The 23,977-nt window shown below is 35.3% G+C and overlaps 3 protein-coding genes across 6 annotated transcripts; 1 reads left to right on the top strand and 2 right to left on the bottom strand.

Annotated features, from left to right (window-relative positions):
- The first annotated feature begins 9,476 nt into the window (after positions 1 to 9,476).
- Positions 9,477 to 14,260, top strand: LOC107791176 (putative late blight resistance protein homolog R1B-16). 4 transcript variants are annotated; one of them, XM_016613191.2, is made up of 3 exons: positions 9,477 to 9,943; positions 10,895 to 13,507; positions 13,949 to 14,260. In XM_016613191.2, exons 2-3 carry the CDS (start codon positions 10,942 to 10,944, stop codon positions 13,993 to 13,995), a joined length of 2,613 nt encoding a protein of 870 aa, XP_016468677.1. In that variant the 5' UTR covers positions 9,477 to 9,943; positions 10,895 to 10,941; the 3' UTR covers positions 13,996 to 14,260. The 4 variants fall into 4 exon arrangements, with proteins under 4 accessions (XP_016468677.1, XP_016468678.1, XP_016468679.1 ...); XM_016613192.2 differs by having other exon boundaries at positions 10,906 to 13,507; XM_016613193.2 differs by having other exon boundaries at positions 10,923 to 13,507.
- Positions 14,261 to 21,669: 7,409 nt separating this feature from the next.
- On the bottom strand, positions 21,670 to 22,083 carry LOC142180219 (uncharacterized). The gene has a single exon (XM_075251171.1). It carries the CDS (start codon positions 22,081 to 22,083, stop codon positions 21,694 to 21,696), a length of 390 nt encoding a protein of 129 aa, XP_075107272.1. The 3' UTR covers positions 21,670 to 21,693.
- Positions 22,084 to 22,128: 45 nt separating this feature from the next.
- LOC107777086 (embryonic protein DC-8-like) lies at positions 22,129 to 22,548 on the bottom strand. Its single transcript, XM_075251170.1, has one exon. It carries the CDS (start codon positions 22,546 to 22,548, stop codon positions 22,129 to 22,131), a length of 420 nt encoding a protein of 139 aa, XP_075107271.1.
- Between the last annotated feature and the right edge of the window lie 1,429 nt (positions 22,549 to 23,977).

Raw genomic sequence — 23,977 nt, forward strand, 5'->3', positions numbered from 1 at the left:
TTCCCATTTTCTATTTTCTTTATTTAAGGCTAAATAATTCAAATTGAAAAAGATTTTAAAAAAAATTAAAAACTTTACTCCCCCCTTCCCCACACCAATCTCACCTTTTCCAGGCGGCCATCTCTTTTCTCCTCTCTTTTTCTCAAGCTATCAGCTTCTATCCTGCCCATTTATGTTTCCATCTCTCTTTAGCCATGTCCAAACAAAAAGCATATTATTTTCTTGGTTGAAAATTTTTTATATTTGTAGATGTGCAGCTTGGCCGTAAAATTTCAGATCTGGACGGAAAATGTTGATGTAGATGCAATAGTTTGGTTAATCTCCATGTTTGCAGCTGCAAAATCAAGTCAAAATTGCTTGTTTTTTATGTCTGAAATTGCTGGATTTTTCTTGTTGGATGATTTTTCTATGTAAAATCGGATCGATATTACAGGATTGATGTTTGAAATTGCTGCGTCTTTTCTTGTTGGGTTTCTCTTTGCAAAATCTATTCGAGTTTTCTTGATTATTTTCTGAAATTGCTGAGGTTTTTTTTTATTGCTTTCTCTCTGCAAAATGGGTTTGACTTGTAAATAATTCAAATTTGAAATGAATTCTAAGGTGTATCTCTGAAATGAAAAGGTAATCCAGATATAAAGTTTAACATTACTGCAAATTCGAGTTTAAATTTAAAGATTTATCTCAGCCTCTTTTAATATATCATTTCTGGGTTTTACTCTTTCTTTGGCGTGTACGAAATTCTTTAAAGTGAATTGATAAGTTAATCACTATTGGAAGTGAGATGAATCTGTAAAACAACTCAGGAAGAAATTGGGAGGAAAAGAATCTTGTGGTAGATGGAGGTAGCGATGGAGAATATGAAGGAGAAGAAGAATAAAAAAATTATTTAAAGAAGAAAACAGAAAAAAAAAAATACAGGCCAAACATTTCTCCTTCAAGCGCCGAATTTTGGGTACAAATCACATATCATGCCACATGTCATGAGGTGTTTAATAGGTACATATTATATTAAGTTAAAGTATACAATATGTACTGGCCTTAGTTGAAGTGTCTAAATAAAAACTGGGGCCAAATTTAAGGTGTCGCATATGTATTTCGCCAACCTTTAAACAAAACTGTGTATATATAAATAATTAGATCTATTTACCAATGAGAAAGAAGTCCGCGATGAAAATTGAGAAACTCTAGCAACCTATTATCCCGTGCAAGATCAAAACAGAACAGAATCAAACCACATGATTTATATCATAAGCAACAAACCAGCAAAACTTAAAAGAAAAAAAAGAAAGACCTAAAGAGCATGAATGAGATATCGTATACTTGAGATACAACACGTTAAACTATAAGAAGAAGAAAAAAGGAAGTTAACCATGATCCAATTTTGTCAAATATGTCCAAAAGGAAACGGCACACCAATGATTCAATAATTTTAAATATCTTACAAACTGGAGAATTAAATATCAAGTGTATAACAAAGAATAACTGAATCATAATTCATACATATTGCTGTCCAAAAAGAATTAGGTTATTATCCTTTGAACCATGCATATTGGAGGTGGGTAATAGTCCAAAATGAATGTTAAGTATAGTCCAAAACGAATGTTAAGTCGTAAAATGATTAGATGTACGATCTCGGCTATGTAGAGTAGTAAATTACGGTTGGCATATGTGTAGAGTAACTCGGAAAAGAATTTCTTGTTTATGTAATATTTTGAATATTATAATTATATTCACCTTTAACACAAATATTTTAGGGCATAAAAGTCGAGTAACATCTCAAGAATATTTTAGTCGTATAACATTTAGCGTGGAACATTCGTGCTTTTATAATAATATATAGTATATAGATAGATATTGATAATTTTGAGCTTGTTACCATTTGTGCTTGTGTTATAATTGTGTCACGAATCTAACAGGAATTTGCTGAAATGAGCGGTCGTAATGGAGGTTGACATATAGAATTGAGCTTGCAGCCACATTGATCTTGGTGATAATGTACTTTTATGAAATCGAAATTGGTTAAGAACTTTTGAATTTTCATTGTGTTTTACACTTTGGGTACAAAATTTGTGCTCTCATTCTGTATACGGTCGAAATCGAGATCACGTATAACTTAAAAAATTAAGTTTGGAACGTGGTAACCAAGGACTGAAGATCGACCTCGAATTCCATTGAGCTAGGATCCGGGGTCGGAACACCTGCCTTCGACTAGCGGTGAGTCCGGTATCGACCTTAGCCTCGAACGAGCTCGGAGAGACATTATTGAGATAACTAACATAAGACCGAATTATCTGTGACCGGTCGGATATTGTGGCGAAAATCTCGCCACGTATCGATAAGGAGCCGGCAATCATCAAATCAAGAGATTTTTTTACCTTTTATAGAATTGTACCTAAAGTAGGACTTCTCTAGTATATAAAGGTGGTCTGGTAATTCATTGAACACAATGTAACTCGCATCTCAAAGCAATACATAGTTATTCTCTTTAAGTCATTATTATTTTCTTTAAGTTCTCGTCTCTCTTGTCTTGATATCGATCGGAGCACCAGGGCTCGAGGGTGATTAATTCTTCAGGGCTAAGACTGCTCAATTCGTGTGGTTTGTATTTACTTTTCCATTACTTATTTCAATTATAATCTAATTTATCATTTTGTATCAAGATAGATGACGTGTCCTTATCCGATTTTGAGGGTAAACAGTTTGGTGCCCACCGTGAGGCTAAGAATAATAGTGGTTATTTGATACAAATCTCCATAACACACACTACTTTACGCCTGCTCTTTGAAGTATCTCTGATTTCAGGTTAAAACACAAAATGTCAAACTCTCAATCAGTACCCCTATATGTTGACAACGAGTCCGGTTACCACGGTGAAAATAACAGCATAACACCTGGTAACGAGGTATCGCCCGCTGATCCCATTGAAATTTCGGTCGCAGACCCAATTAATGCTAATTCACATGTGGCTATCAACGCAAACTTGCCAACTGACCCCGAGAACAACGTCTTTGGTAGAGCCCGATCAGCAACTCAAAATACATAAAAAATTGGAGGGGACGAGATCAGTTTACGGGTGATCTTAGAGATGTTGCAGGCTCAATAAGCGACGATAGCTCAATTACAGAACCAAAGTCGTGCACCGAGCAGAGTTGAACCTGATCTACCATAGGAAGTCACCCGCAAGGATGAACCGGTCACAGAAAGGTTGAATGAACATGAATCGAGGGCTAACCCCGAGATCATAAAGATGCTTGAAGAGCTGACAAAACGGATAGAATCAGGGGAGAAGAAAATCGTAGCTAATGACAAAAATGTGAAAACCTACAATTCCAGGGTAGACTAGATCCCAGGAGCACCATCGATATTGAAAGGCCTAGATTCCAAGAAATTCGTGCAAAAACCTTTTCCTCCGAGCGCGGCTCCGAAGCGGATCCCTAAGGAATTTTGCATGCCCGAGATTGCTAAGTATAACAGAACGACCGACCCAAATGAGCATGTGACCTCTTACACATGTTCCATCAAAGGGAACGACTTGGAGGATGATGAGATTGAGTCTGTCCTATTGAAGAAGTTCGGAGAGACCCTGTCAAAAAGGGCTATGATATGGTATCACAACTTACCTCTTAATTTTATTGATTCATTTGTTATGCTTGCGGATTCTTTTGTGAAAGCACACGCCGGGGCCATCAAGTTCGAAACCAGGAAATCAGACCTTTTTAATGTAAAACAGAAGGATAACGAGATGCTCAAAGAGTTTGTGTCCCGATTTTAAATGGAACGAATGGACGTGCCACCTGTTGCTGATGATTGGGCCATTCATGCTTTCACTCAAGGGCTCAATGTTTGAAGCTCGGTGGCTTCGCAACAGTTGAAACAAAACCTGATAGAATATCCGGCCGTTACTTTGGCCGACGTGCATAACCGGTATCAGTCGAAGATCAGAGTGGAAGATGATCAACTCGGGGCCCCTTCGGGGACTGTCTATCCCGTCAGAAACATCGACAGAATCAAGAGAGACATCGATCGTGAATTGAGATCAAATATGGATCGGTACCAGTCGTATAATGGAGACTGAAGAAGTGGGTCCAGGCGGAACTCTATGAGAAATGAAAGAAGAAGTGACCGAGGTCAGAGCAATCGTGACTCATGAGCAAAAATATCTTCGATAGGCCCATCGGGCCCAAAGAATCACCAAGGTTATCTGAATACAATTTTAATGTCGATGTTATCGCCATTGTATCAGTTATCGGACGCATCAAAGATACCAAATGGCCTCGATCTCTACAATCTGATCCAACCCAAAGGGATCCTAACCAGATATGTAAGTGTCACGACCCAAAATTCAACTAGTCGTGATGGCACCTAACCCAACCCGCTAGGTAAGCCAACTTTCAACTATCCAATTCCAATAGCAATTATTAAAGAAATTTAAGTAAATAATTATCTTAACCTTATACATTCCCCAAGTATATAAAAATATGTATATTAGACATTAATATTTTCATATATATTTTGCATGATATTATTTTTAGGAGAAATTATACGGTGTAGTTTTTTCTATTAATTATGATCTATAACTCGAAATTATTAAGCAAATCTGACAATGGAATGACAGTTTTTTCTAATATTTTAGCTCTATCATTATATATTAAAACACTATTAGTTCCCATTGAAAAGATCAAGTGAAGTCCATTAATATGCTAAGCAGTTGGATATGAATATAATTAAAGATTTTAAAGAATTTCCTTTCCATATGTTTCTTTGCTTCTCCTTTAGAAGGTCATATAAATAGAACATTATCATTTTTATATTTGCAAATTAAAATTTATATTTGTTAAACTTGTTAAGATTTGTAAAATTTGAAGGGAAAACTACACCGTATAATTTATCCTAACAATAATATCATGTAAAATATATATTAAAATATTAATGTATAATATAAATATTTTTATATATAATCAATGTATATTTTTTTTATATATTTAATTAGCGAATATAGTTATTTTTAGCCGACCGTCCAAATATATAGGAGCGGGTCAGGGTCGTTGGGTATTTTAAAAGATACAAGTGGATTTTATTTAATACAAATAATACACGTGGTGGGTTAAGAAAATACCACATGGCGAAGTTAAAGTCAAAAAATTGACCAGGTTAGTTCTGTTAGATATACGGGTAAGTTTGAGCCTAAAATAAACGTTAGGGGCATTTGCAGACCAAAAGATTAACAAAGGATATTTTTGAGCCATTTTCAATCTGTTAGGGGTATTGTTGGCCCTTTTTCGTTTATTCTTTTGAAAGAAATTACATACTATTTCAAATTTGCAGGAAAGGAAAGTTTATTTCCTACCAAAGAAAATGAAACAACAAAACTCTAGATTATTGTCTCTTCATGCGTCTTTTACTATGAAATGTCTATGTATAGATCTTCGATTCCACGATAAGGATGTTTTAGTGAATGTTGGTGTTGAAGAAATAACGATACCATAAAACTAACAGGATAAAAATAAGAACGGTGGGATCATTCCTATTTTTGGTATCCTTAAAAATCCATGACCGTAGAAAAAAAGTATTCACTGACAATAAATACTAGTTATTCCCAGAGATGGGGGAATTCTTACCATCCATGGAGATAATGATAGGGAGACAACTTTTTTTGAGGTGAAGGATGACAATGCAGGATTTAATCTAATCGGATTCTAGTTTGTTAATGCTATGGAAAGGATGCCTTTCCTTTAATCAAATCAATGCCAGAAAATACATCGGAAGCTAATTAGCGCGTAGACAGCGTTGCGTCGTCTGTTGTACCGTTTTAGAGAGAATTTTAGTTAAGAGACTAATCCAAAAAAAAGAAAGTAAAATTAAAGATTAGGACAATAGAAATATGTTGAGCTAAGCTTAAATTGGTTTTAACAAACAATTGTTGAAGAATCAGATATTTTGAAGATATTTGTTGTACTAATTGTGTTGCAGATTTGTCGAAGCATATCGAAAAAATCAGGTTCCTATACACTTATCAAAAGCTGGACCCTAATTTCTTATGCAACTCGAATTTCTTGAATAATTTATTTCGTGGGCTACAAGTATTATGTCAACCGGAGGAATTCGTGGTCAATAAGGATACATTAATATTGTTACACTTGTATAAAGGGAAAAGATGTGTGGAAAAGAAAAGGCATATGGAGTTGAAAAATTAAGGAAATCGAATCCTAGAGGGATTGTTTTTTGTAACCGAATTATTTATGTTTTGGAGCTAAAATTGGAAAAGGATTTGGCCAACCTCATTTCCATATAAAGCATCATGTTATTGTTACTGAAGCTAATGCTAATTTGTGCAAATATAAAGAATCATTCAAGAACAATAGCAATCATAGCAAAATGGTGCTTTCAAGAATTCAAACTGCACAACTGAAGAACTTGATCCTGGAGATGAAGCTATTTAGTTCTTTAGTTGTTGTTGAGTCTTGATTCATTGGTCTTAAATTGTAGCATATTTTTCTTTTGAGGAGTGTATTGTTAGGTTATCAAATTTGAAGAGTTTGTTTAGCTTTCTAGACTAGAGTATATAGTCTTGAATGGATTAAAGGTACTGGAGTTAATCTCTTTGGTTATAGAGTTGCAACTTAAAATTTAGCTACAATTGAATTGATTGTAGGGGGTAAGGTACTAGAATTTATATTATCTTTGGTTATTGAGTTGTAAAATAAAAGTGCTCTTTGAAGTTAGTAAAATTTTGAGCTACATCTTATGAGGGTAGGTCATGATTCTTACTCCCTTGAACAGGGAGTTTTTTCACGTAAACTTCCTTATGTTGTTTAACTTTTGCACTTCACTTTATGTTTATATATAAAAATTTTAGGTTAAAGAACCACATCTTTAATACGCAAAAATCGAAAAAGATACAATTCACCCCCCCTCTTATATCTAGGTGCATCCTAAAATAACAGTTGATATCAGAGCATGTTCTTTAAGAAAGGCTAACACATGTGCATCCTAAAATAACAATTGGTATCAGAGCAGGTTCTCTCAAGAAAAATTAACAACTGAAAGGATCCAAGTGGTTGCACCTTTGGGCGCCCAAAAAGGACAATCAACCACAAGGCCACCATATCTTATAGCCTGTTTGGCCAAGTTTCTCCAAGTTGAGAAGCACATTTTTTTCAAAAAAAATAATTTTTTTTTTCAAAATTAAAGTGTTTGGCCAAGCTTTTAAAAGAAAAAAAGTGCTTTTGAGTAGAAGCAGAAACAATTTCTACTCAAAAACAGTTTTGGAGAAGCAGAAAAAAGTAGCTTCTTCCCAGAAGTACTTTCGAGAAAAATAAACTTAGAAATACTTTTTAAAAGCTTGGTCAAACACAAATTGCTAAACACAAACTGCTTTTCACCAAAAGTATTTTTGAAAAAAGCGCTTTTGGAAAAAAACACTTATCAAAATAAGCTGATTTTTCCAGTTTGGCAAAATATGTTATTAGTTAGTGGCAAGTCAATTTAATCAGATCAGTGACTATTTTACTACTCCCTCCGATCCATAATAAGTGACCTTTTAGCCTTTGCTATATTTCCTAATAAAATAATAACTCCTAGAAAAAATAATATTTTGAATAAATTACCCTTAATTAAAATTTGCATATTGTTAACTTAACATATTGGATATAGTAAAAGGACATTTAAATAAGGACAAATTTAAAAAAATAAAATTAATTCTTTCTTAATTATATAAAAAAAGCTTATTTTGGACCGCAATAAAAAGGTAAAAATATTATTTATTATTATGGAAGAAAGTAATAATATAGTTGAAAGGGAAAATGGCCAAATATATCCCTCTACTTTGGTATATTGTTCATATCTACCCTTCGTTATACTTTGGGTTCAAATATATCCCTCATTTAAACAAAGGGACATCTGTCATCGTCCTATTGGCCAATTCTAAATATCTCCTAATTAATTAAAAGACCCATTACCCATATTCAAAAAATAGTTTTCTAAAGCAATTTATTTTGTAAAAATTGGAAAAAACTGAATATTTTTTTTACTAAAAACTGAAAAAAACGAATTTTTTTTCCAGGTTTTACAAAAAACAATGCTTTTAAAAAAAGCTGAAAAATATTTTCTAAAGCAATGTTTTTGTAAAAACTAAAAAGAAATTTTCTAAATCAATATTTTTGTAAAAACTGAAAAATTAAATTTGTTTTTACTAAAAACTGGAAAAAATGAAAATATTTTTTTTTCCAGTTTAAACTGAAAAATATTTTCTAAAGCAATTTTTTTGTAAACACTGAAAAAAAAACTGAAAAGTAATTTCCTAAAGCAATGTTTTTGTAAAAACTGAAAAAACAAATATTTTCATTTTTTTTTCCAGTTTTTAGTAAAAATGTTTCCAGATTTTACACGCTTTAGAAAATTACTTTTTAGTTTTTTTAAAGCTAGTTTTTTGTAAAAAACTGAAAAAAATAATTTTGTTTTTTTTTCAGTTTTAGTAAAAAAAAATTCCAATTTTTTCTAGTTTTTAGAAAAAAATATTGCTTTAGAAAATTATTTTTCGGATATGGGTAATGGGTCTTTTTAATTAATTAGGAGATATTTAGAATTGACCAATAAGACGATAACACGTGTCCCTCCGTTTAAATAGGGGATATATTTGAACCCAAAGTATGACTGAAGGAGTATAAATAACCAATAGTATAACGAAAGATAGATATGAACAATATACCAAAGTAGAGGGTATATTTGACCGTTTTCTCTATTTGAAAAGATAGCCGGCCAAAAGTGGCTAATAGCATGTTTGACCAAGTTTCTCAAGAGACCAGAAGTATTTTTTTTTTCTTTTCCCAAAAGCACTTTTTTCCCCTAACTTGAGGTGCTTGACCAAATTTTTTTGGGAAAAAAATGCTTTTGGGAAGAAACAGAAATAGTTTATGAGAAGCAGAAAAAAGTAGCTTCTTTCCAAAAACAGAAACAGAAGCAGTTTTGACTTTTCTTCTTACAAAAATATCCTTAACAAAATATAGTATATACCAAAATAACCGTCAAACCTAATACTTAGGATATTAAGGTATAAATATTTTTTATTATTTTTAGGATAGTTTTATAATATATAGTGACTTTAGAGGTGAATGCTTTTATATTTATTGAATGATTTTTAATATATTTAATTTATATTAAAATAATTAAGTACTTTTAAATTTTATTTTCATATTGTACTTAAATAAAATAAAAAGATTTAATTATTGCATGTAATAACAAATTTTTGAGATTATTTATTTACTTATAATATTAATTATTAAGTAAATCTATTCATGTCCTTATTTGTAATTTGATACTTAAAAAAACTTTCTGAAAAGTTTGGTCAAATATAAATTATTGCTCGAAAATGCTTTTCGTAGCGATTAGTCAAACACAAATTGATTTTGAGTAAAAACTTATCAAAATAAGCTTATTTCTACGTGTTGGCCGAACAGGCTATAAGCCACCCAGTTTTTTCGTGTTAATTTGGGGCAACCTGTATCTACCAAGTACTGCAAGTTGTTCTCTTTCTTTTTTTGCCTTAAATGCACAGCGGCCCAAGCGCTCGTTTGGGGATGAAACCTTGACTTTCTGAGTTTCTAGCCAGTACTGTAAGCTTATGCTCATTTGTTAATTTCCTGTGAGGAACATCTCTGTATTCCTAAGGGTGGTGCTATTTTCATACATGACTCTCAGTTTGGTAAAATACCACAGAGAAAGAAAAACAGAGAGTTGTGCTTAAGACTGAAAGTTTTCTTGTTGGTTAAATAAAATATTTTCCACATTTTCTCCAATCAGGGAGTTATGAGCTTGGTGTAGTTGTAGCAGTAAATAAGAGGCGTTACGTTGCTGCATCCGTAATTGGTTGCTGCTTAGACATTGTGTGAATTTGTAGCTGAGGGGGAAAAAGACTCAGACTTGTGAGTAACTTCATAGCCAATTGGTAAGCAGTAACTTCATGATTAGTTGCTTGATTCCACTTCTTTACCATTTTCGTGTTAGCTGATTAATAACTTCTTTTATTTTTCTTTCCTTTTCGTGTTGTTTCGCCTGGTTGATTTGTGAGTGACATTTGTTACAGAACAGATTCTTGGATGAGTTAAAGCAAAATATTGTTTCTGCTTGGGCTTTTAGTTTGTTAGGTGTGTTGCAGCAGAATTGTTGATTTTGTGTTAAAGCAGATAATGGTCAATGAATTTAGAATGGACCATTGGGAGACCAAGGTTTAAAATCCAACCGAGTCAAAAAAATAAGTGTTAGGTGATTTATTTCCATTTGTATAAGTATTGGTGGTTAGAGTTAGCTGATGCCTGTGCACGAAGCTGGTTCGGACACCACCATTACAAAAGATCACTGTGGTAGAATATTTAGCTGTTATATTCACTATATATCAAGGACAAGACTAGAGAGGTCTTGTTATACTACCATGTTAGCCAGAGTGTTAGAGCTGTACCTTGATCCGAAAATGCTTATAGTTCTACCTCTATTCCTTTTTCATGCGGACTTTTGGGCTTAGTTTTAAGCTTAAAGATATCAGGATTTCATTTGATTCTTTCATTTTCCTTTTGTTTTTTCTGTTTTTGTGTTTGACTGGTCTAGCAATTGGCTTCAGGTTTGTTGATATCACTAAGAAGTTCGGGCATTGCAATGTTGTTGCATCAGTTTAAAATAAGTGCTGATAAGTTATCTGTGTAAAAGAGATCTTCCATTTGATAGATTCGCTTTAAGTTTCGATTTATATTTAAAGTTTCTTCTGGTCTAGCAATCATTTCACAAATTAACGAAGTTTGATGCACTGATGAGCCACATACTTTAATCAAAGTCGATCTTTCTGCGGGATTCTGACTTTCTTCCTTTTCCAGCATTTAGCTTTCAAGTCATTTATTATGTGCAGATCCTTTGTAGTTTTGTTGCGATTGCAGACACACAAAGAGACGGAGAATGGCTTATGCTGCTTTGACTTCTCTTATGGGAACTGTTGGAAAAATTCTGCAACAAAACCCAGATCCTGAGAAAGGGGAAGAAATGAAATTTCTATATGAAACTCTTGGTTCCTTGAGGGCCATTCTGGAGGATTCTGTGAAAAGAAGTGATCTTGAGATGATTAAAAGGTTGGAAGCACAAACCACACAGATGGCATATGCACTAGAAGATAAAGTCGAGTTAGCAATGGAGAGTGGAATTCTTGGAAGCTTGAATCAGATAAAAGGACACATTGATTCCACCATGAATGACTGGATGAAGATCAAGACTAGCTATGAAAACCATGTCAAAGCTCTTCCAGCAAATGAAGGTTTTAGTCCCGATTCATCAAAACTTTCTTCGCAGCCAGAAAATGTTATGGTTGGCCACAACAATGAATTAGACCTGATGTTAGATCATCTTACTAGGGGCTCACGTGAACTAAAAGTTGTCTCTATTGTTGGGATGGGGGGCATTGGTAAGACAACATTTGCTACAAGAATTTATTATGATCCAGTAATCGTTTCTCGCTTTGACACTCGTCCAATGGTTACTGTTTCACAAGAATTTTATGTTAGAAGGTTACTTCTAGGCCTTCTTAATTCTATCACGTCAATTCCTCGAGAAATTTGTAACGAAAGTGATGGACAATTAGCAGATCGGCTACGAAAGGGTTTAAAAGGGAGGAGGTATTTGATTTTCATTGATGATATATGGAGCACTGAAGCATGGGATGATATGAAGCTATGTTTCCCAGATGATGGCAATGGAAGCCGAATATTACTGACCACTCGTAATACAGAGGTAGCTGAATATGCTAGCATGAATGAACCTCCCTTTCATCGCATGCGTCTTTTAAGTTTCGATGAAAGTTGGAACCTCTTCCACTCAAAGGTTTTCACTAAAAAAGGTCTTTCCTCTGAATTTGAGAAGATAGGGAAAGAGGTTGTTAAAAAATGTCGAGGATTACCGCTAACAATCATCATAGTTGCTGGACTTCTCTCCAAAATCCATTCATTAGTTGAATGGGGAAATGTTGCTGAAGATGTGAACTCACTTTTATATGAATGTCCTGACAAACAGTGCTCAAGACTTATTGATCTTAGTTACCGCCACTTGCCTCATCACATAAAAGCCTGTTTTCTGTATTTTGGAGTTTTTCAGGAAGACACTGAGATTAATGTCAAGAGACTTGTCAAGCTATGGGTTGCAGAGGGGTTTCTTGAGGTAGAAAAGGATAAGAACTTGGAAGAAGTGGCTAAGAAGTGTTTAGAAGATCTTATAGATAGAAGTTTAGTTTTCGCCGATAAGGGGAGTACTCGCAATGGAAAAATAAAGACATGCAAAATGCATGATCTTTTACATGGATTTTGCTTGAGAGAAGCTCAGAGAGAAAACTTTCTGCGTGTCATTCAAAAGAAAGATGATGATCTTCATGCAAAGCCCGTCCTCTTTCATCCAAAATTTCATAGACGGATAAGTATCTTAAGTTGTGACAACTATAAGTTATATTTTGATCATGATACTTACAACAAAGCCCGTTCAATTTTATTTTTGGGTAAGCCTTACTACATTCCGGATATCAAACTAGAGTACTCATGTTTCAAGCTATTGAGAGTATTAGATATAGCTACTGACACATTGAGAGGCAATTTCCCTAAGGATATCCTTTGTTTGTTTCACTTGAGATACCTGGCTTTTACCTTTGCCGGATCTTTGGATTCTCCCCTGGATATGAGCCTTTGGAATCTTGAAACATTTGTATTTGATTACCGGGTCTGTGGTTGTATATATTTTGCAGAAGAAATATGGAGGATGGAACAATTAAGGCATCTAAAGTTTAGCTTGAATTGCTTAACCCAACCTTCACAAGAGAAGTGCTTGGTGCTGGAAAATTTGCAGACATTTTCTGGGTTGAATCCTTTAAATTGTACAAAGGAAGTGTTCAAAAGGATTCCCAATGTTAAGAAGTTAATGATTCTAGGACACATGGTTCAATATGGAGAGAGTGAAATGCCAGATTGCTTCAATGACCTTGCTAGTCTAGGTAAACTTGAGTCACTGGGTTTTCACATTCAAACAAATATTAACCACTTGAATTTGTGCCTTCCTCCTCCAGGCAACTTTCCACAGAACCTTAAGAAGTTGACATTTATCTTTACGTACATGCCTTGGAAGAATATGGACATTGTTGGTATGCTACCTAATCTTGAGGTGCTAAAATTGAGGAGCAGTGCTTGCATAGGTGAAGAGTGGGAACCATCTGAGAATGGGTTTCATCAACTAAAATTCTTGCTTTTACATTGCTCAGATCCCAATTACTGGAAGGCAACTAGTGACCATTTTCCTCTCCTCGAGCATCTGGTGCTAAGAGATTGCTATCATTTACAAGAGATACCTCTGGATTTCGCGGACAGTCTCACATTGCAGTCGATTGAGATAGAGAACTGCGAGCGTTCTGTTGTGACTTCTGCCGAGCAAATTCAGGAAGAGCAACGGAACCTGGGAGTTGATGATCTTATAGTTCGTGCCTGCAGAATTCGAGGTACCTAAAATGTTTTCACCAAGCACTTCTATCACTGCCCTTGACTAATTAGAGGGTTAGTTTAATGCCTGGTTTTATTTCCCCCCAAAAGAAACAAGACTTCAGTGAAAATCTCATGGAAGAAACTAGTCCCTCTCGCAAATTCATAGTCCTACATCGTCTATTGAGTTAAAGTACAGTGAGATTGATTTCATTTTTCAAAATACATACTAAAAACATCAAAAGTTGCAACTTTTCTCATTTTAAAATGACAAAAGATAAGCTGATAATTTAGTCAAAGATCATTTAAGATTGAGGGTGTAAGCAGACAAGTCGAAAAATAAAGGTATTTTGTTGCAAATTCCTATATTTTAGTAGATTGTCTAGGCTCACAAATGATCTTATTTTTAATCTGTTTAATATTCAACTTACTTTGTCCACTGTTTCTTCTATGGTGTACAGGTTGTGAAGATGAAGATCATATTTCTCAATCATTCGGTGGAAGTTAATCTGATTATTTTGTGCCACTTCTCTTCTTGTAAGTAAGTATTTCACATTGATGTTCTGTACAGTACTGTCCTATGCTGCTAAGAGAGTTGTGCATATGCATAAGCATAAGTCCATCATCCAGTTTTAGTTTACCAGGCTTGTTAATATCTGTTGCTACATGATGGAATCTGTTAACACTTTCAACTGTATTTCTTTTGGTTGCATAGCTATGCTGTTCATGTCAAAAAAAGGGAAAGACTACAGAATGCTTCACTTTCTGCTCAATGTAACGACCTTTTCGTGACTCGTATATGACTCAATTATGAAGCGTTAGTTTACGCACGTCGTAGAAAAGTTGAAAAGGGTTTTTTCCTTGCGATATCTTACTGAAACAAGGGAACTCGTAATGTTAAATGCATGCTACATCTTTATAAACTAAAGAAAACTGACACACTTTTGCACTAAAAGGCAAAGCAAACTACCAATTCAGTGATGAATATGTAGCTTATTCTATTTTATGTCTTTATAAACAAAAGAATGATTTATCAAAAAAGGGCGGAGTGCGGAATGTAGGCAAAGTGGCCTTATAGACTAATGGACGGCTAATATTCTGCAAAACTATACGAATTAATCAAACCAATAAAGGGAGAAATGTTATAAAATAAAAATTGTAAAATAAATAAACCGAAGACAAGTATAGAGAGAGATTGATATATTATTCAAACTTCAAACTTATGTATATAATAAATTGAAAACTCCTCTATTTATAGAAGAAAGGAAGCAGCTGCGAGGCTTTTCAGGAAGCAGCTGCAAGACTTTTCTTTAGCTGCTTGTAAGCTGTCTGCATGAGCTGCTTGCAACCTGCATGTTTAATAAAAAGCTGCTGCAAATCATTTCATTGAGCTGCTTGCAACCTGCTTGCATCAGCTGCTTGTAGATAAACTTCAACATAGTACTAAATGGATAATCTTTTTCAGGAAAATTATCTATAGCGGAGTAATAAATGGACATCCACAATATAATTATTTTCATAACACTCCCCATTGGATGTTCATTAAAAGGTATTGTGCCTCGTTAAAACCTTACTAGGAAAAACCCAGTGGGAAAAATCCTAGTGAAGGAAAAAGAGTACACATATTTAGTAATAACGCATTTCTAGCTGCCTCATTAAAAACCATATAAGGAAAACCCTGTGGGGAAAAACCTTATTAAGGAAAAAAAAGAGTACATCGCGTATTTTACTCTCCCTAATGAAAACCTTGTTTCAAATATTTGAGTCTCCGCATTCCAATATTGTATACCATCTTCTCAAAAGTTGAAGTTGGCAAAGATTTAGTGAATAAATCTGCCGGATTGTCATTTGAACGGATTTGTTGCACATCAATGTCACCATTTTTCTGAAGATCGTGTGTGTAGAATAATTTTGGTGAAATGTGCTTCGTTCTATCTCCTTTTATAAATCCTCCCTTCAATTGGGGTATGCATGCAACATTGTCTTCGTATAAAATTGTGGGTCTTATCTCACATTCCAAACCACATTTTTCTCGAATAAAATGAATTATTGATCTCAACCATACACATTCCCTACTTGCTTCATGAATAACTATTATTTCAGCATGATTTGAAGAAGTATCAACAATAGATTGCTTTGTGGAGCGCCATGATATGATAGTACCTCCACATGTAAACACGTACCCGGTTTGAGATCTAGCTTTATGGGGATCAGATAAATAACCTGCATCTGCATAACCAACAAGATCTGCACTATCTTTGTTAGCATAAAACAAACCCATATCAAGAGTTCCCTTTAAATATCGCAATATATGCTTAATTCCGTTCCAATGTCTTCGTGTAGGAGAAGAACTATATCTTGCTAGTAAATTAACAGAAAATGCTATGTCAGGCCTTGTAGCATTAGCAAGATATATTAGTGCACCAATTGCACTGAAATAGGGTACTTCAGGACCAAGGAGTTCCTCATCCTCTTCTGGAGGTCGGAACAAATCTTTATTCATTTCAAGTGATCGAACAACCATTGGTGTACTCAATGGGTGCGCTTTGTCCATGTAAAAACGTTTTAAGACCCTTTCTGTATAGACAGATTGATGGATAAAGATCCCATCTGCTAGATGTTCAATTTGCAGACCAAGACAGTTTTGTCTTTCCAAGATCTTTCATCTCAAATTCTTTCTTAAGATATTCAATTGCCTTTTGGAGCTCTTCTGGAGTTCCAACAAGATTTATGTCATCAACATAAACAGCAAGTATAACAAATTATGAAGCCATTTTCTTTATAAAAATACATGGACAAATAACATCATTTATGTAACCCTCTTTTAGCAAATATTCACTGAGGCGATTATACCACATGCGCCCAGATTGCTTTAAACCGTACAAAGATCTTTGTAATCTGATTGAGTACATTTTTCGAGATTTTGAATATGCTTCAGGCATTTTAAGTCCTTCAGGGATTTTCATGTAAATTTCATTATCAAGTGACCCGTATAGATAAGCTGTAACCACATCTATTAGATGTATTTCAAGCCTTTCACGTAAGGCTAAACTGATGAGATATCGAAATGTTATGGCATCCATAACAGGTGAATATGTTTCTTCATAATCGACTCCAGGTCGTCGTGAGAATCCTTGTGCAACAAGGCGAGCCTTGTATTTTTTAACTTTATTTTTATCATTCTTTTTTTGCACAAAAACCCATTTATGACCAACTAGCTTTATACCAGCAGGTGTTTGGACTACTGGTCCAAAGACCTCTCTTTTAGCAACTGACTTCAATTCCGATTGAATTGACTCTTGCCATTTTGGCCAATCAGATCTTTGTCGACATTCTTTGACAGATCGGGGTTCAAGATTCTCATTATCTTGCATAATGTTAAGTGCAACATTATATGCAAAAATATTATCCACCACTATTTCAGATCGATTTAAATTAATCCCATCACCAGTAGAACTTATTAAAAGTTCCTCACTCACTTGAGTCTCGGGTTCATTGATTTCTTCAGGAATTTCCGAACTAATCAGATCTTGGGTCTCTTCAGGAGATCCCTTAATAATATCATTTTGATCATTTGTCGATTTTCTTTTTCTAGGATTTCGATCCTTAGAACCCAAAGGCCTACCACGCTTCAGGCGTGCTTTAGGTTCACTAGCTCTCATGCTAGTAGATGGTCCTGCTGGGACATCAATTCGGATAGGCACATTCTCTGCAGGGATATGTGACTTAGTTATCCTTTTCAAATCAGTAAATGCGTCTGCCATTTGATTTGCTATATTCTGTAAATGGATGATCTTCTGGACCTCCTGATTACATATAGGGGTACGTGGATCAAAGTGAGATAATGATAAAACTTTTCACACAATTTCTCTTTTGATTTCCTTTTTCTCTCCCCCTAATTGTGGGAAATTTGTTTCATCAAATCGACAATCTGCAAATTGAGCAGTAAATAAATTTTTCGTCAATGGTTCAAGATAGCGAATAATAAAGAGTGATTCAAACCCAACATATATTCCTAACCTTCTCTGCGGGCCCATCTTACTGCGTTGTGGCGGTGCTACTGGCACATATACAACACATCCAAAAATTCGTAGATGGGCAATATTTGGTTCATGACCAAAAACTAATTGTGACGGAGAATATTTATTATAATATGTCGGTCTGAGACGGATAAGTGATGCTGCGTGCAAGATAGCATGACCCCAAACAGTAGTGAGCAATTTTATTTTCATAAGTAGTGGTCTTGCTATCAACTGCAGGTGTTTAATAAATGACTCTGCAAGGCCATTTTGAGTATGATAATAACCTACATGATGTTCAACTTTTATCCCAACTGATAGACAGTAATCATCAAAAGCTTGAGATGAGAATTCTCCAGCATTATCAAGGCGAATAGCCTTTATAGGATAATCTGGGAATTGTGCCCTTAGTCGAATTATTTGGGCTAATAACTTTGCAAACGCCAGTTGCGAGATGATAGTAGGCACACATGAGACCATCTTGAAGATGCATTTATTAGGACCATAAAATATCTGAACAACCCACTTGGTGGGTAAATAAGTCCACATATATCCCATGTATACGCTCTAAAAAAGCAGGGGACTCAATGCCAACCTTCATTGGTGATGGTCTAGTGATCATTTTGCCTTGACAACAACCATCACAAGAAAATTCATCATTTGTAAGAATCTTCAGGTTCTTTAATGGATGCCCACTCGAATTTTCAGTAATTCGTCTCATCATTATTGATCCAGGATGGCCCAAACGGCCATGCCAAAGTACAAAAGTATTTGAATCAGTAAACTTCCGGTTTACGATAGAGTGTGCTTCAACTATACTAATCTTTGAATAGTATAAGTCAGGAGATAAAGTTGGTAACTTTTCTACAATGCACTTCTGGCCAGAAACATTCTTTGTAATACAAAGATATTCCATATTCATTTCATCTATCGTCTCAATATGATACCCATTTCGGCGGATATCCATAAAACTCAACAAGTTTCTTCGGGACTTGGAGGAGAATAATGCATTGTCTATAATAAGTTTTGTTCCCTTAGACAGAAATACAATAGCTCTTCCGGAGCCTTCAATCAAACTTATATTACCAGAAATTGTAGAAACATTTGCTTTTTCCTTATGCAAATAAGAAAAGTATTTCTGATCTTTGAATATGACATGAGTTATTACACTATCAATTACACAAATATCTTCATGATTGGTCTTTGATCCAAACATAATTTGAGGATTATCCATATTCTTCAAAATAACATAAACAAAATAAATATGATAGTAAACATTATTATCAAAGCATAACTTTTATTTATGTACAACTATTACATAACCATACTATCTACTACAAACAACAAAAATTAAAATATTTACATCTCTGCAGATTCATCACCGATCACATGACTTGTTTCTCCTTCCGGGAGTGCAAAGTAATCAGCTACATCCAAATGCATGATGTATAAATTATCTTCAGAAATAAAATTTGCTTCAGCATTTTTCTCAGTCTTCTTCAGGGAGGCTTGATACAGCTCAACTAGGTGCTTTGGCGTACGACATGTACGTGATCAGTGCCCTTTTTCTCCACATCTATATCATGCATTTTCTGCGTTTGCTGCTTGCACCGCTTCATGCTGTTGTTCCTTCCTTTTCCACTGCTGGTGGTGAGGATGGTTCTTTGGCGCATTATTATTACCATGATTAGTGTTTCTTCCCCGACCACGGCCATGACCACGACTGGGGCCACATCCTCTTCCACGCTTAGCTTGGTGGAAGTTCGTCTCATTCACTTCAGGGAATGAACAAGAACCAGTAAGTCGGCTTTCATGGATTTTCATTAATAGCCCATTATGTTGTTCGGTTACAAGAAGATGTGTGAGATAAGTTCAGAATACCTTTTGAATCCCATCTCTCGATATTGCTGCTGCAGGAGCATGTTCGAGGCATGAAAAGTGGTGAAAATTTTCTCCAACATATCATGAACAGTAATATTATCACCATATAATTTTAATTGGGAAATAATTCTGAACATAGCAGAATTATACTTACTGATAGATTTAAAATCTTGTAGCCTTAGATGAGTCCAATCATAACGTGCCTGTGGAAGAACGACCATCTTCATGTGGTCATATCTATCTTTCAAATTATCCCACAGTATGGCTGGATCTTTAACACTAAGATATTCCATTTTCAGGCCCTCATCAAGGTGATGGAGTGGGAATATCATTGTTTTGGCACGGTCTTGGTTTGATGCCTGATTTTTGTCCTTGAAAGATGAATTTCGGCATCAAGCACCCAAGACATGTAGCTTTTGCCCGATATATCCAGGGCTACAAATTCAAGTTTAGAAAGATTTGACATTATTTAGAAAAAGAAAGTTCGTACCTGTGATACTTTCAAAGTATTTGCTCGAGATGGCAGAGTATCGTGCTGATAACGTGTTATAAAATAAAAATTGTAAAGTAAATAAACCGAAGACAAGTATAGAGGGAGATTGATATATTATTCAAACTTCAAACTTATGTACATAATGAACTGAAAACTCCTTTTTTTATAGAAGAAAGGAAGCAGCTGCGAGGCTTTTCAGGAAGCAGGTGCAAGGCTTTTCTTTAGCTGCTTGTAAGCTGTCTGCATGAGCTGCTTGCAACCTGTCTCTTTTATAAGAAGGTGCTGCAAATCATTTCATTGAGCTGCTTGCAACCTACCTGCATCAGCTGCTTGTAGATAAATTTCAACAGAGTACTAAATGGATAATCTTTTTCAAAAAGATTATTTATAGCGGAATAATAAATGGACATCCACAATATAATTATTTTCATAACAAGAAAAATCTTCTCACTATATTTATTTGTTGAGCCTGAGGTAACACAAGCTTTCAGTCAGCATAAGCTTATTTCGTATTTACAACATCCTTTCATTCGAGATATGAAATAACAAATAATTGATGCCTCGGATAGGACATCATTCATTGCTTTAACCAACATTTCTTAACATAATACTTCTACACTTGAGTGCTTATAAACAATAGAAGTGAACTGGAACTAACAAAGACATTAGCACTTATACATGCCTCATTTTTGTATAGGATAAGCCACAGAAAGGAGCTACGATTAATGTACAAGTTGACATTGGCACATCTATATATCTATGAACTTGTGTCATCCTTTGCTGTTGTGAAGACGAAACCTGATCGAGCAACATCACTTCCCTCATCAATATCCGTCCTCTTAACCCTCTTCGGTCCACCTAACTCATGTGCTGCACGTGTCTCCTCTACTATGTCACTTGGCATAGTCAACTTCTCCTTGATGGAACTTGTTAGATTCCCCATTGCACTATAGATATTCTTTTTCGCCGCACTTCCCCTGTTCAACATCAGAAAGAAAATGGAGTTAGCTGTGATTTTAAGACTAGCAACAGAACTAATTAGAGGAGGATTTTAGCGCAGGTTGTTCAGCTAAATCTGTTTTGCTTGCTCAAACAGAGCGTGCATAAATGCAAACAATCTAAAAATCTATATATGTATGTGTGTGCCAGCGTAGGTGTGTGTAATTTAGAAACACTTCACACTCATGCCTTTGTGTCATTGCATAAACATATTAATCAAACAAAAAGGAAAATAGTGTCACCTAGCAGCCGCTGTTTCTTTATCTGCCTCTGCTCTCTGTCTGGTCTCATCCTGGATTCCTTCTTCTTTGAGCTTAAGTTCTTGCATCATTTTCCGTGCATTGTCTTCTGTTTCTTGATATAGTTCCTGCGAGGTAGAGAGATTGGTTGAAGTGCTAAAGCTGATCAGACATCATAACATTTCAACAAATGTCTGCAGAATAAAAACGTATTCCTCAATATTTTCGGAAACTCGAATGTGAGTCCATTTCTCACTTTCCGTTACGGAAAGGGTCGATGCACACAGAAAGTATGGAGACTTGCCCCTCATGTTCCGGTTATCAACTATACATTTTATTAATATAAGGAGCTCCATCCTTTGCAAGTCTCATGTGTGTTATACTGCCTATCGACTTTGTCCGTACTTCAGTAGACAGGTTTTACCGTATCTCAACTTAGTCAGACCTTAACTCGCGTCAACCATATACTACTACTGAACAAACACAACGATGCAGAAACACAAATTCTAGAAGAGTTAAGACATACGACTAAAGGCTAAAGGAGAATAAAGCAAGTAGCAGAAATCATTAAGGTCTCACCTTTGGTTCCTCCTTTCTCTCTGTGCCGCATCCGTAGTCTCTTCTTTTTTCCCTGTCAAGAAACCCAAAGCTCTTCTGGCAGCATCAGCAGCTGTATCTTTTAGCTCAGATATCTTTCCAAAGGTGGTATCCTTCCCTTCTTTAGCTTTCTCTGCTGTATAGTCCTTATACTCCACTGCTTTCTCCATTGTTGCGTCTTTCGTTTGCTTTGTTTTATCAGCCATTGAATCCTTATAGTCACTGGCTGTTGTCATGGTAGCTTCTTTCGCTTCTTTAGCTTTCTCCGCAGCGTAGTCCTTGTATTCACCAGTTCTTCTCATTGTGTAATCCTTAGTCTCCTCTGCCTTATCTGCCGCTTTGTTTTTAAGTTCAGTTGCTTGTCCCATTAAGGAGTCCTTTGTCTCCTTATCTTTCTCTGTCGCATAGTCTTTTTATTCGCGTGCTTTTTCCATTGTAGCGTCTTTCGCTTGTGTCGCCTTTCCTGCAGCAGAATCCTTCATCTCCTTTGTCTTCTTTTCTGTGTAATCCTTATACTCGCCCATTTTTTCTCCAGCCTCCCTAGCTTTTTGACCAGCAGTATCAGAAGCTCCATGAATCTTCTGTGCTGCGACATCCTTACTTCCTATTGTCGCCTCGGCTGTGTCATGAGTTTTCCCTGTGATCGTCTCTTTAACCGACTTAAATATGCTTCCGATTACGCCAGTGCTCTGCTCATTTCCTTGAGTTTCATCATGGATCATGCTACCTTGCTCATGTGCTGTCCTCGCCTTGTTCACATCATGAAGTTCCTCAGCTGCTTCCCTTGCAGCTGCCTCAGTTCTTTCTTCCTTTGCTGCTTGTCTTGAAGCCATGTTCTTCTACTCTACAACCGATTAAAAAGGAATGAAAATAATCTATTTTAGTTTTCAGAAGGATCTCACATTCTAGAATCACCATAATTTTCTGAGACTTGCCAAATCAGTTCTTCTGTTGTTCTAATCAGAAGTTTATTTATTTTATTATGTTGATATCTCCAAAGCTCAAACGATGTAAAAGCTGGAAACATTATACGGTTATGAAAATATAATAACAAAGTAAGTTAACTACAAAATTTTTTCCTATCAATGGGCTGATTTCAACATCCAAAGGATGGCTTATCAAGTTACGCAAACAATTTGCTTATCGTTGCAAAAGTTTTCCTATCAATGGGCTGGCTTCAACATCCAAGGATGGCTTGCCAAGCTACTCAACTTGAAAATTTTTTGTACTACAACTAGCTTTAGCTGTTATACTCAGAAAATGTTCGCACTACAACAAGCCACCTTTCTTAGAGTATACTTACTCCATTTTCATAGGAGGATCGGCTTTTCCATCCATTTAGAAAGAAAGAACTTGAGAAAAATTTAGAAGGAACTCATATATAATATATCCCAAAAATTTATAATGACTGCTAGGTAATCTTCTAAGTACTACATAGCCTCCGTTATATAAAGGCTAGGAGGTTATTACAAGACAAACCTTATCACAAGACAAATTTATCTCACATGGCAAACTTATCTGCAAACTGCAAGTGGGTCCTCTTGGACATGTGAAGGACCTTAGGTAAAACAATTATTATACATATCAAACCTTGTGAAAGCATGTGAAAGAGGAGTAGTATACATGTCAAAGCATGTGGAAGCATATGAAAATCGATTAGAGAGTATGAAAATATGAATTTTTTTATCTTGGTATGCATAAATGATTTTTAGGGTTCATTGGCAAGTACTTTGGGATTAAGGTAAGATTAGCATAGGCTAAGGTTCAAATCCTCATCCTGGCGTCGATTCTGCTCCATGTCTGGCCTTGTCTTTTAAGCTTCTTTTCAATGATCTTATGTAATATGCTTGGTGCTTGGCGGTCCTGTTTCGTGTTCCTCCTTTTTTGGCGGGATGTGAGATGTAATATGTAGTCTCAACCTGACGATGTCATGAGTGAATCTATCTCGAATGGATTCATAAGACGTCTGATATTTCTTTGTTGCCTTTCTCGGACCCGTTCCCAATTGGAATGAGCGATGATATAATTCCAATTAGCCCATTCATTTGGTCATATTTTTCATGGGATACACTTATTTTGCTAGAATATAATTCTTTGTGCTTAGCTGTATTCTTCTTCCATGAATAAAATAGAGACGGGGAATATCCACCAGAATAGTATTTCTGCTTGTGGTTGGACTTTTCCGTTAATAATCTTCACATCTTATGAAACATGAATATCTTTGCTTTGTAGGAATTTTTGAAACATTTCATCCAATACCTT

Source organism: Nicotiana tabacum, chromosome 4 (assembly GCF_000715075.1).
Source record: "Nicotiana tabacum cultivar K326 chromosome 4, ASM71507v2, whole genome shotgun sequence".
Classification (NCBI taxonomy): domain Eukaryota; kingdom Viridiplantae; phylum Streptophyta; class Magnoliopsida; order Solanales; family Solanaceae; genus Nicotiana; species Nicotiana tabacum.

Bases quoted from the DNA above. Each gene is read 5' to 3' on its own strand.
- LOC107791176 (XM_016613191.2), top strand. From the start codon at position 10,942: ATGGCTTATGCTGCTTTGACTTCTCTTATGGGAACTGTTGGAAAAATT. The intron at 13,508-13,948 runs GTACCTAAAATG...TATGGTGTACAG, and splicing joins TCGTGCCTGCAGAATTCGAG to GTTGTGAAGATGAAGATCAT.
- LOC142180219 (XM_075251171.1), bottom strand. From the start codon at position 22,083: ATGGGACAAGCAACTGAACTTAAAAACAAAGCGGCAGATAAGGCAGAG.
- LOC107777086 (XM_075251170.1), bottom strand. From the start codon at position 22,548: ATGGCTTCAAGACAAGCAGCAAAGGAAGAAAGAACTGAGGCAGCTGCA.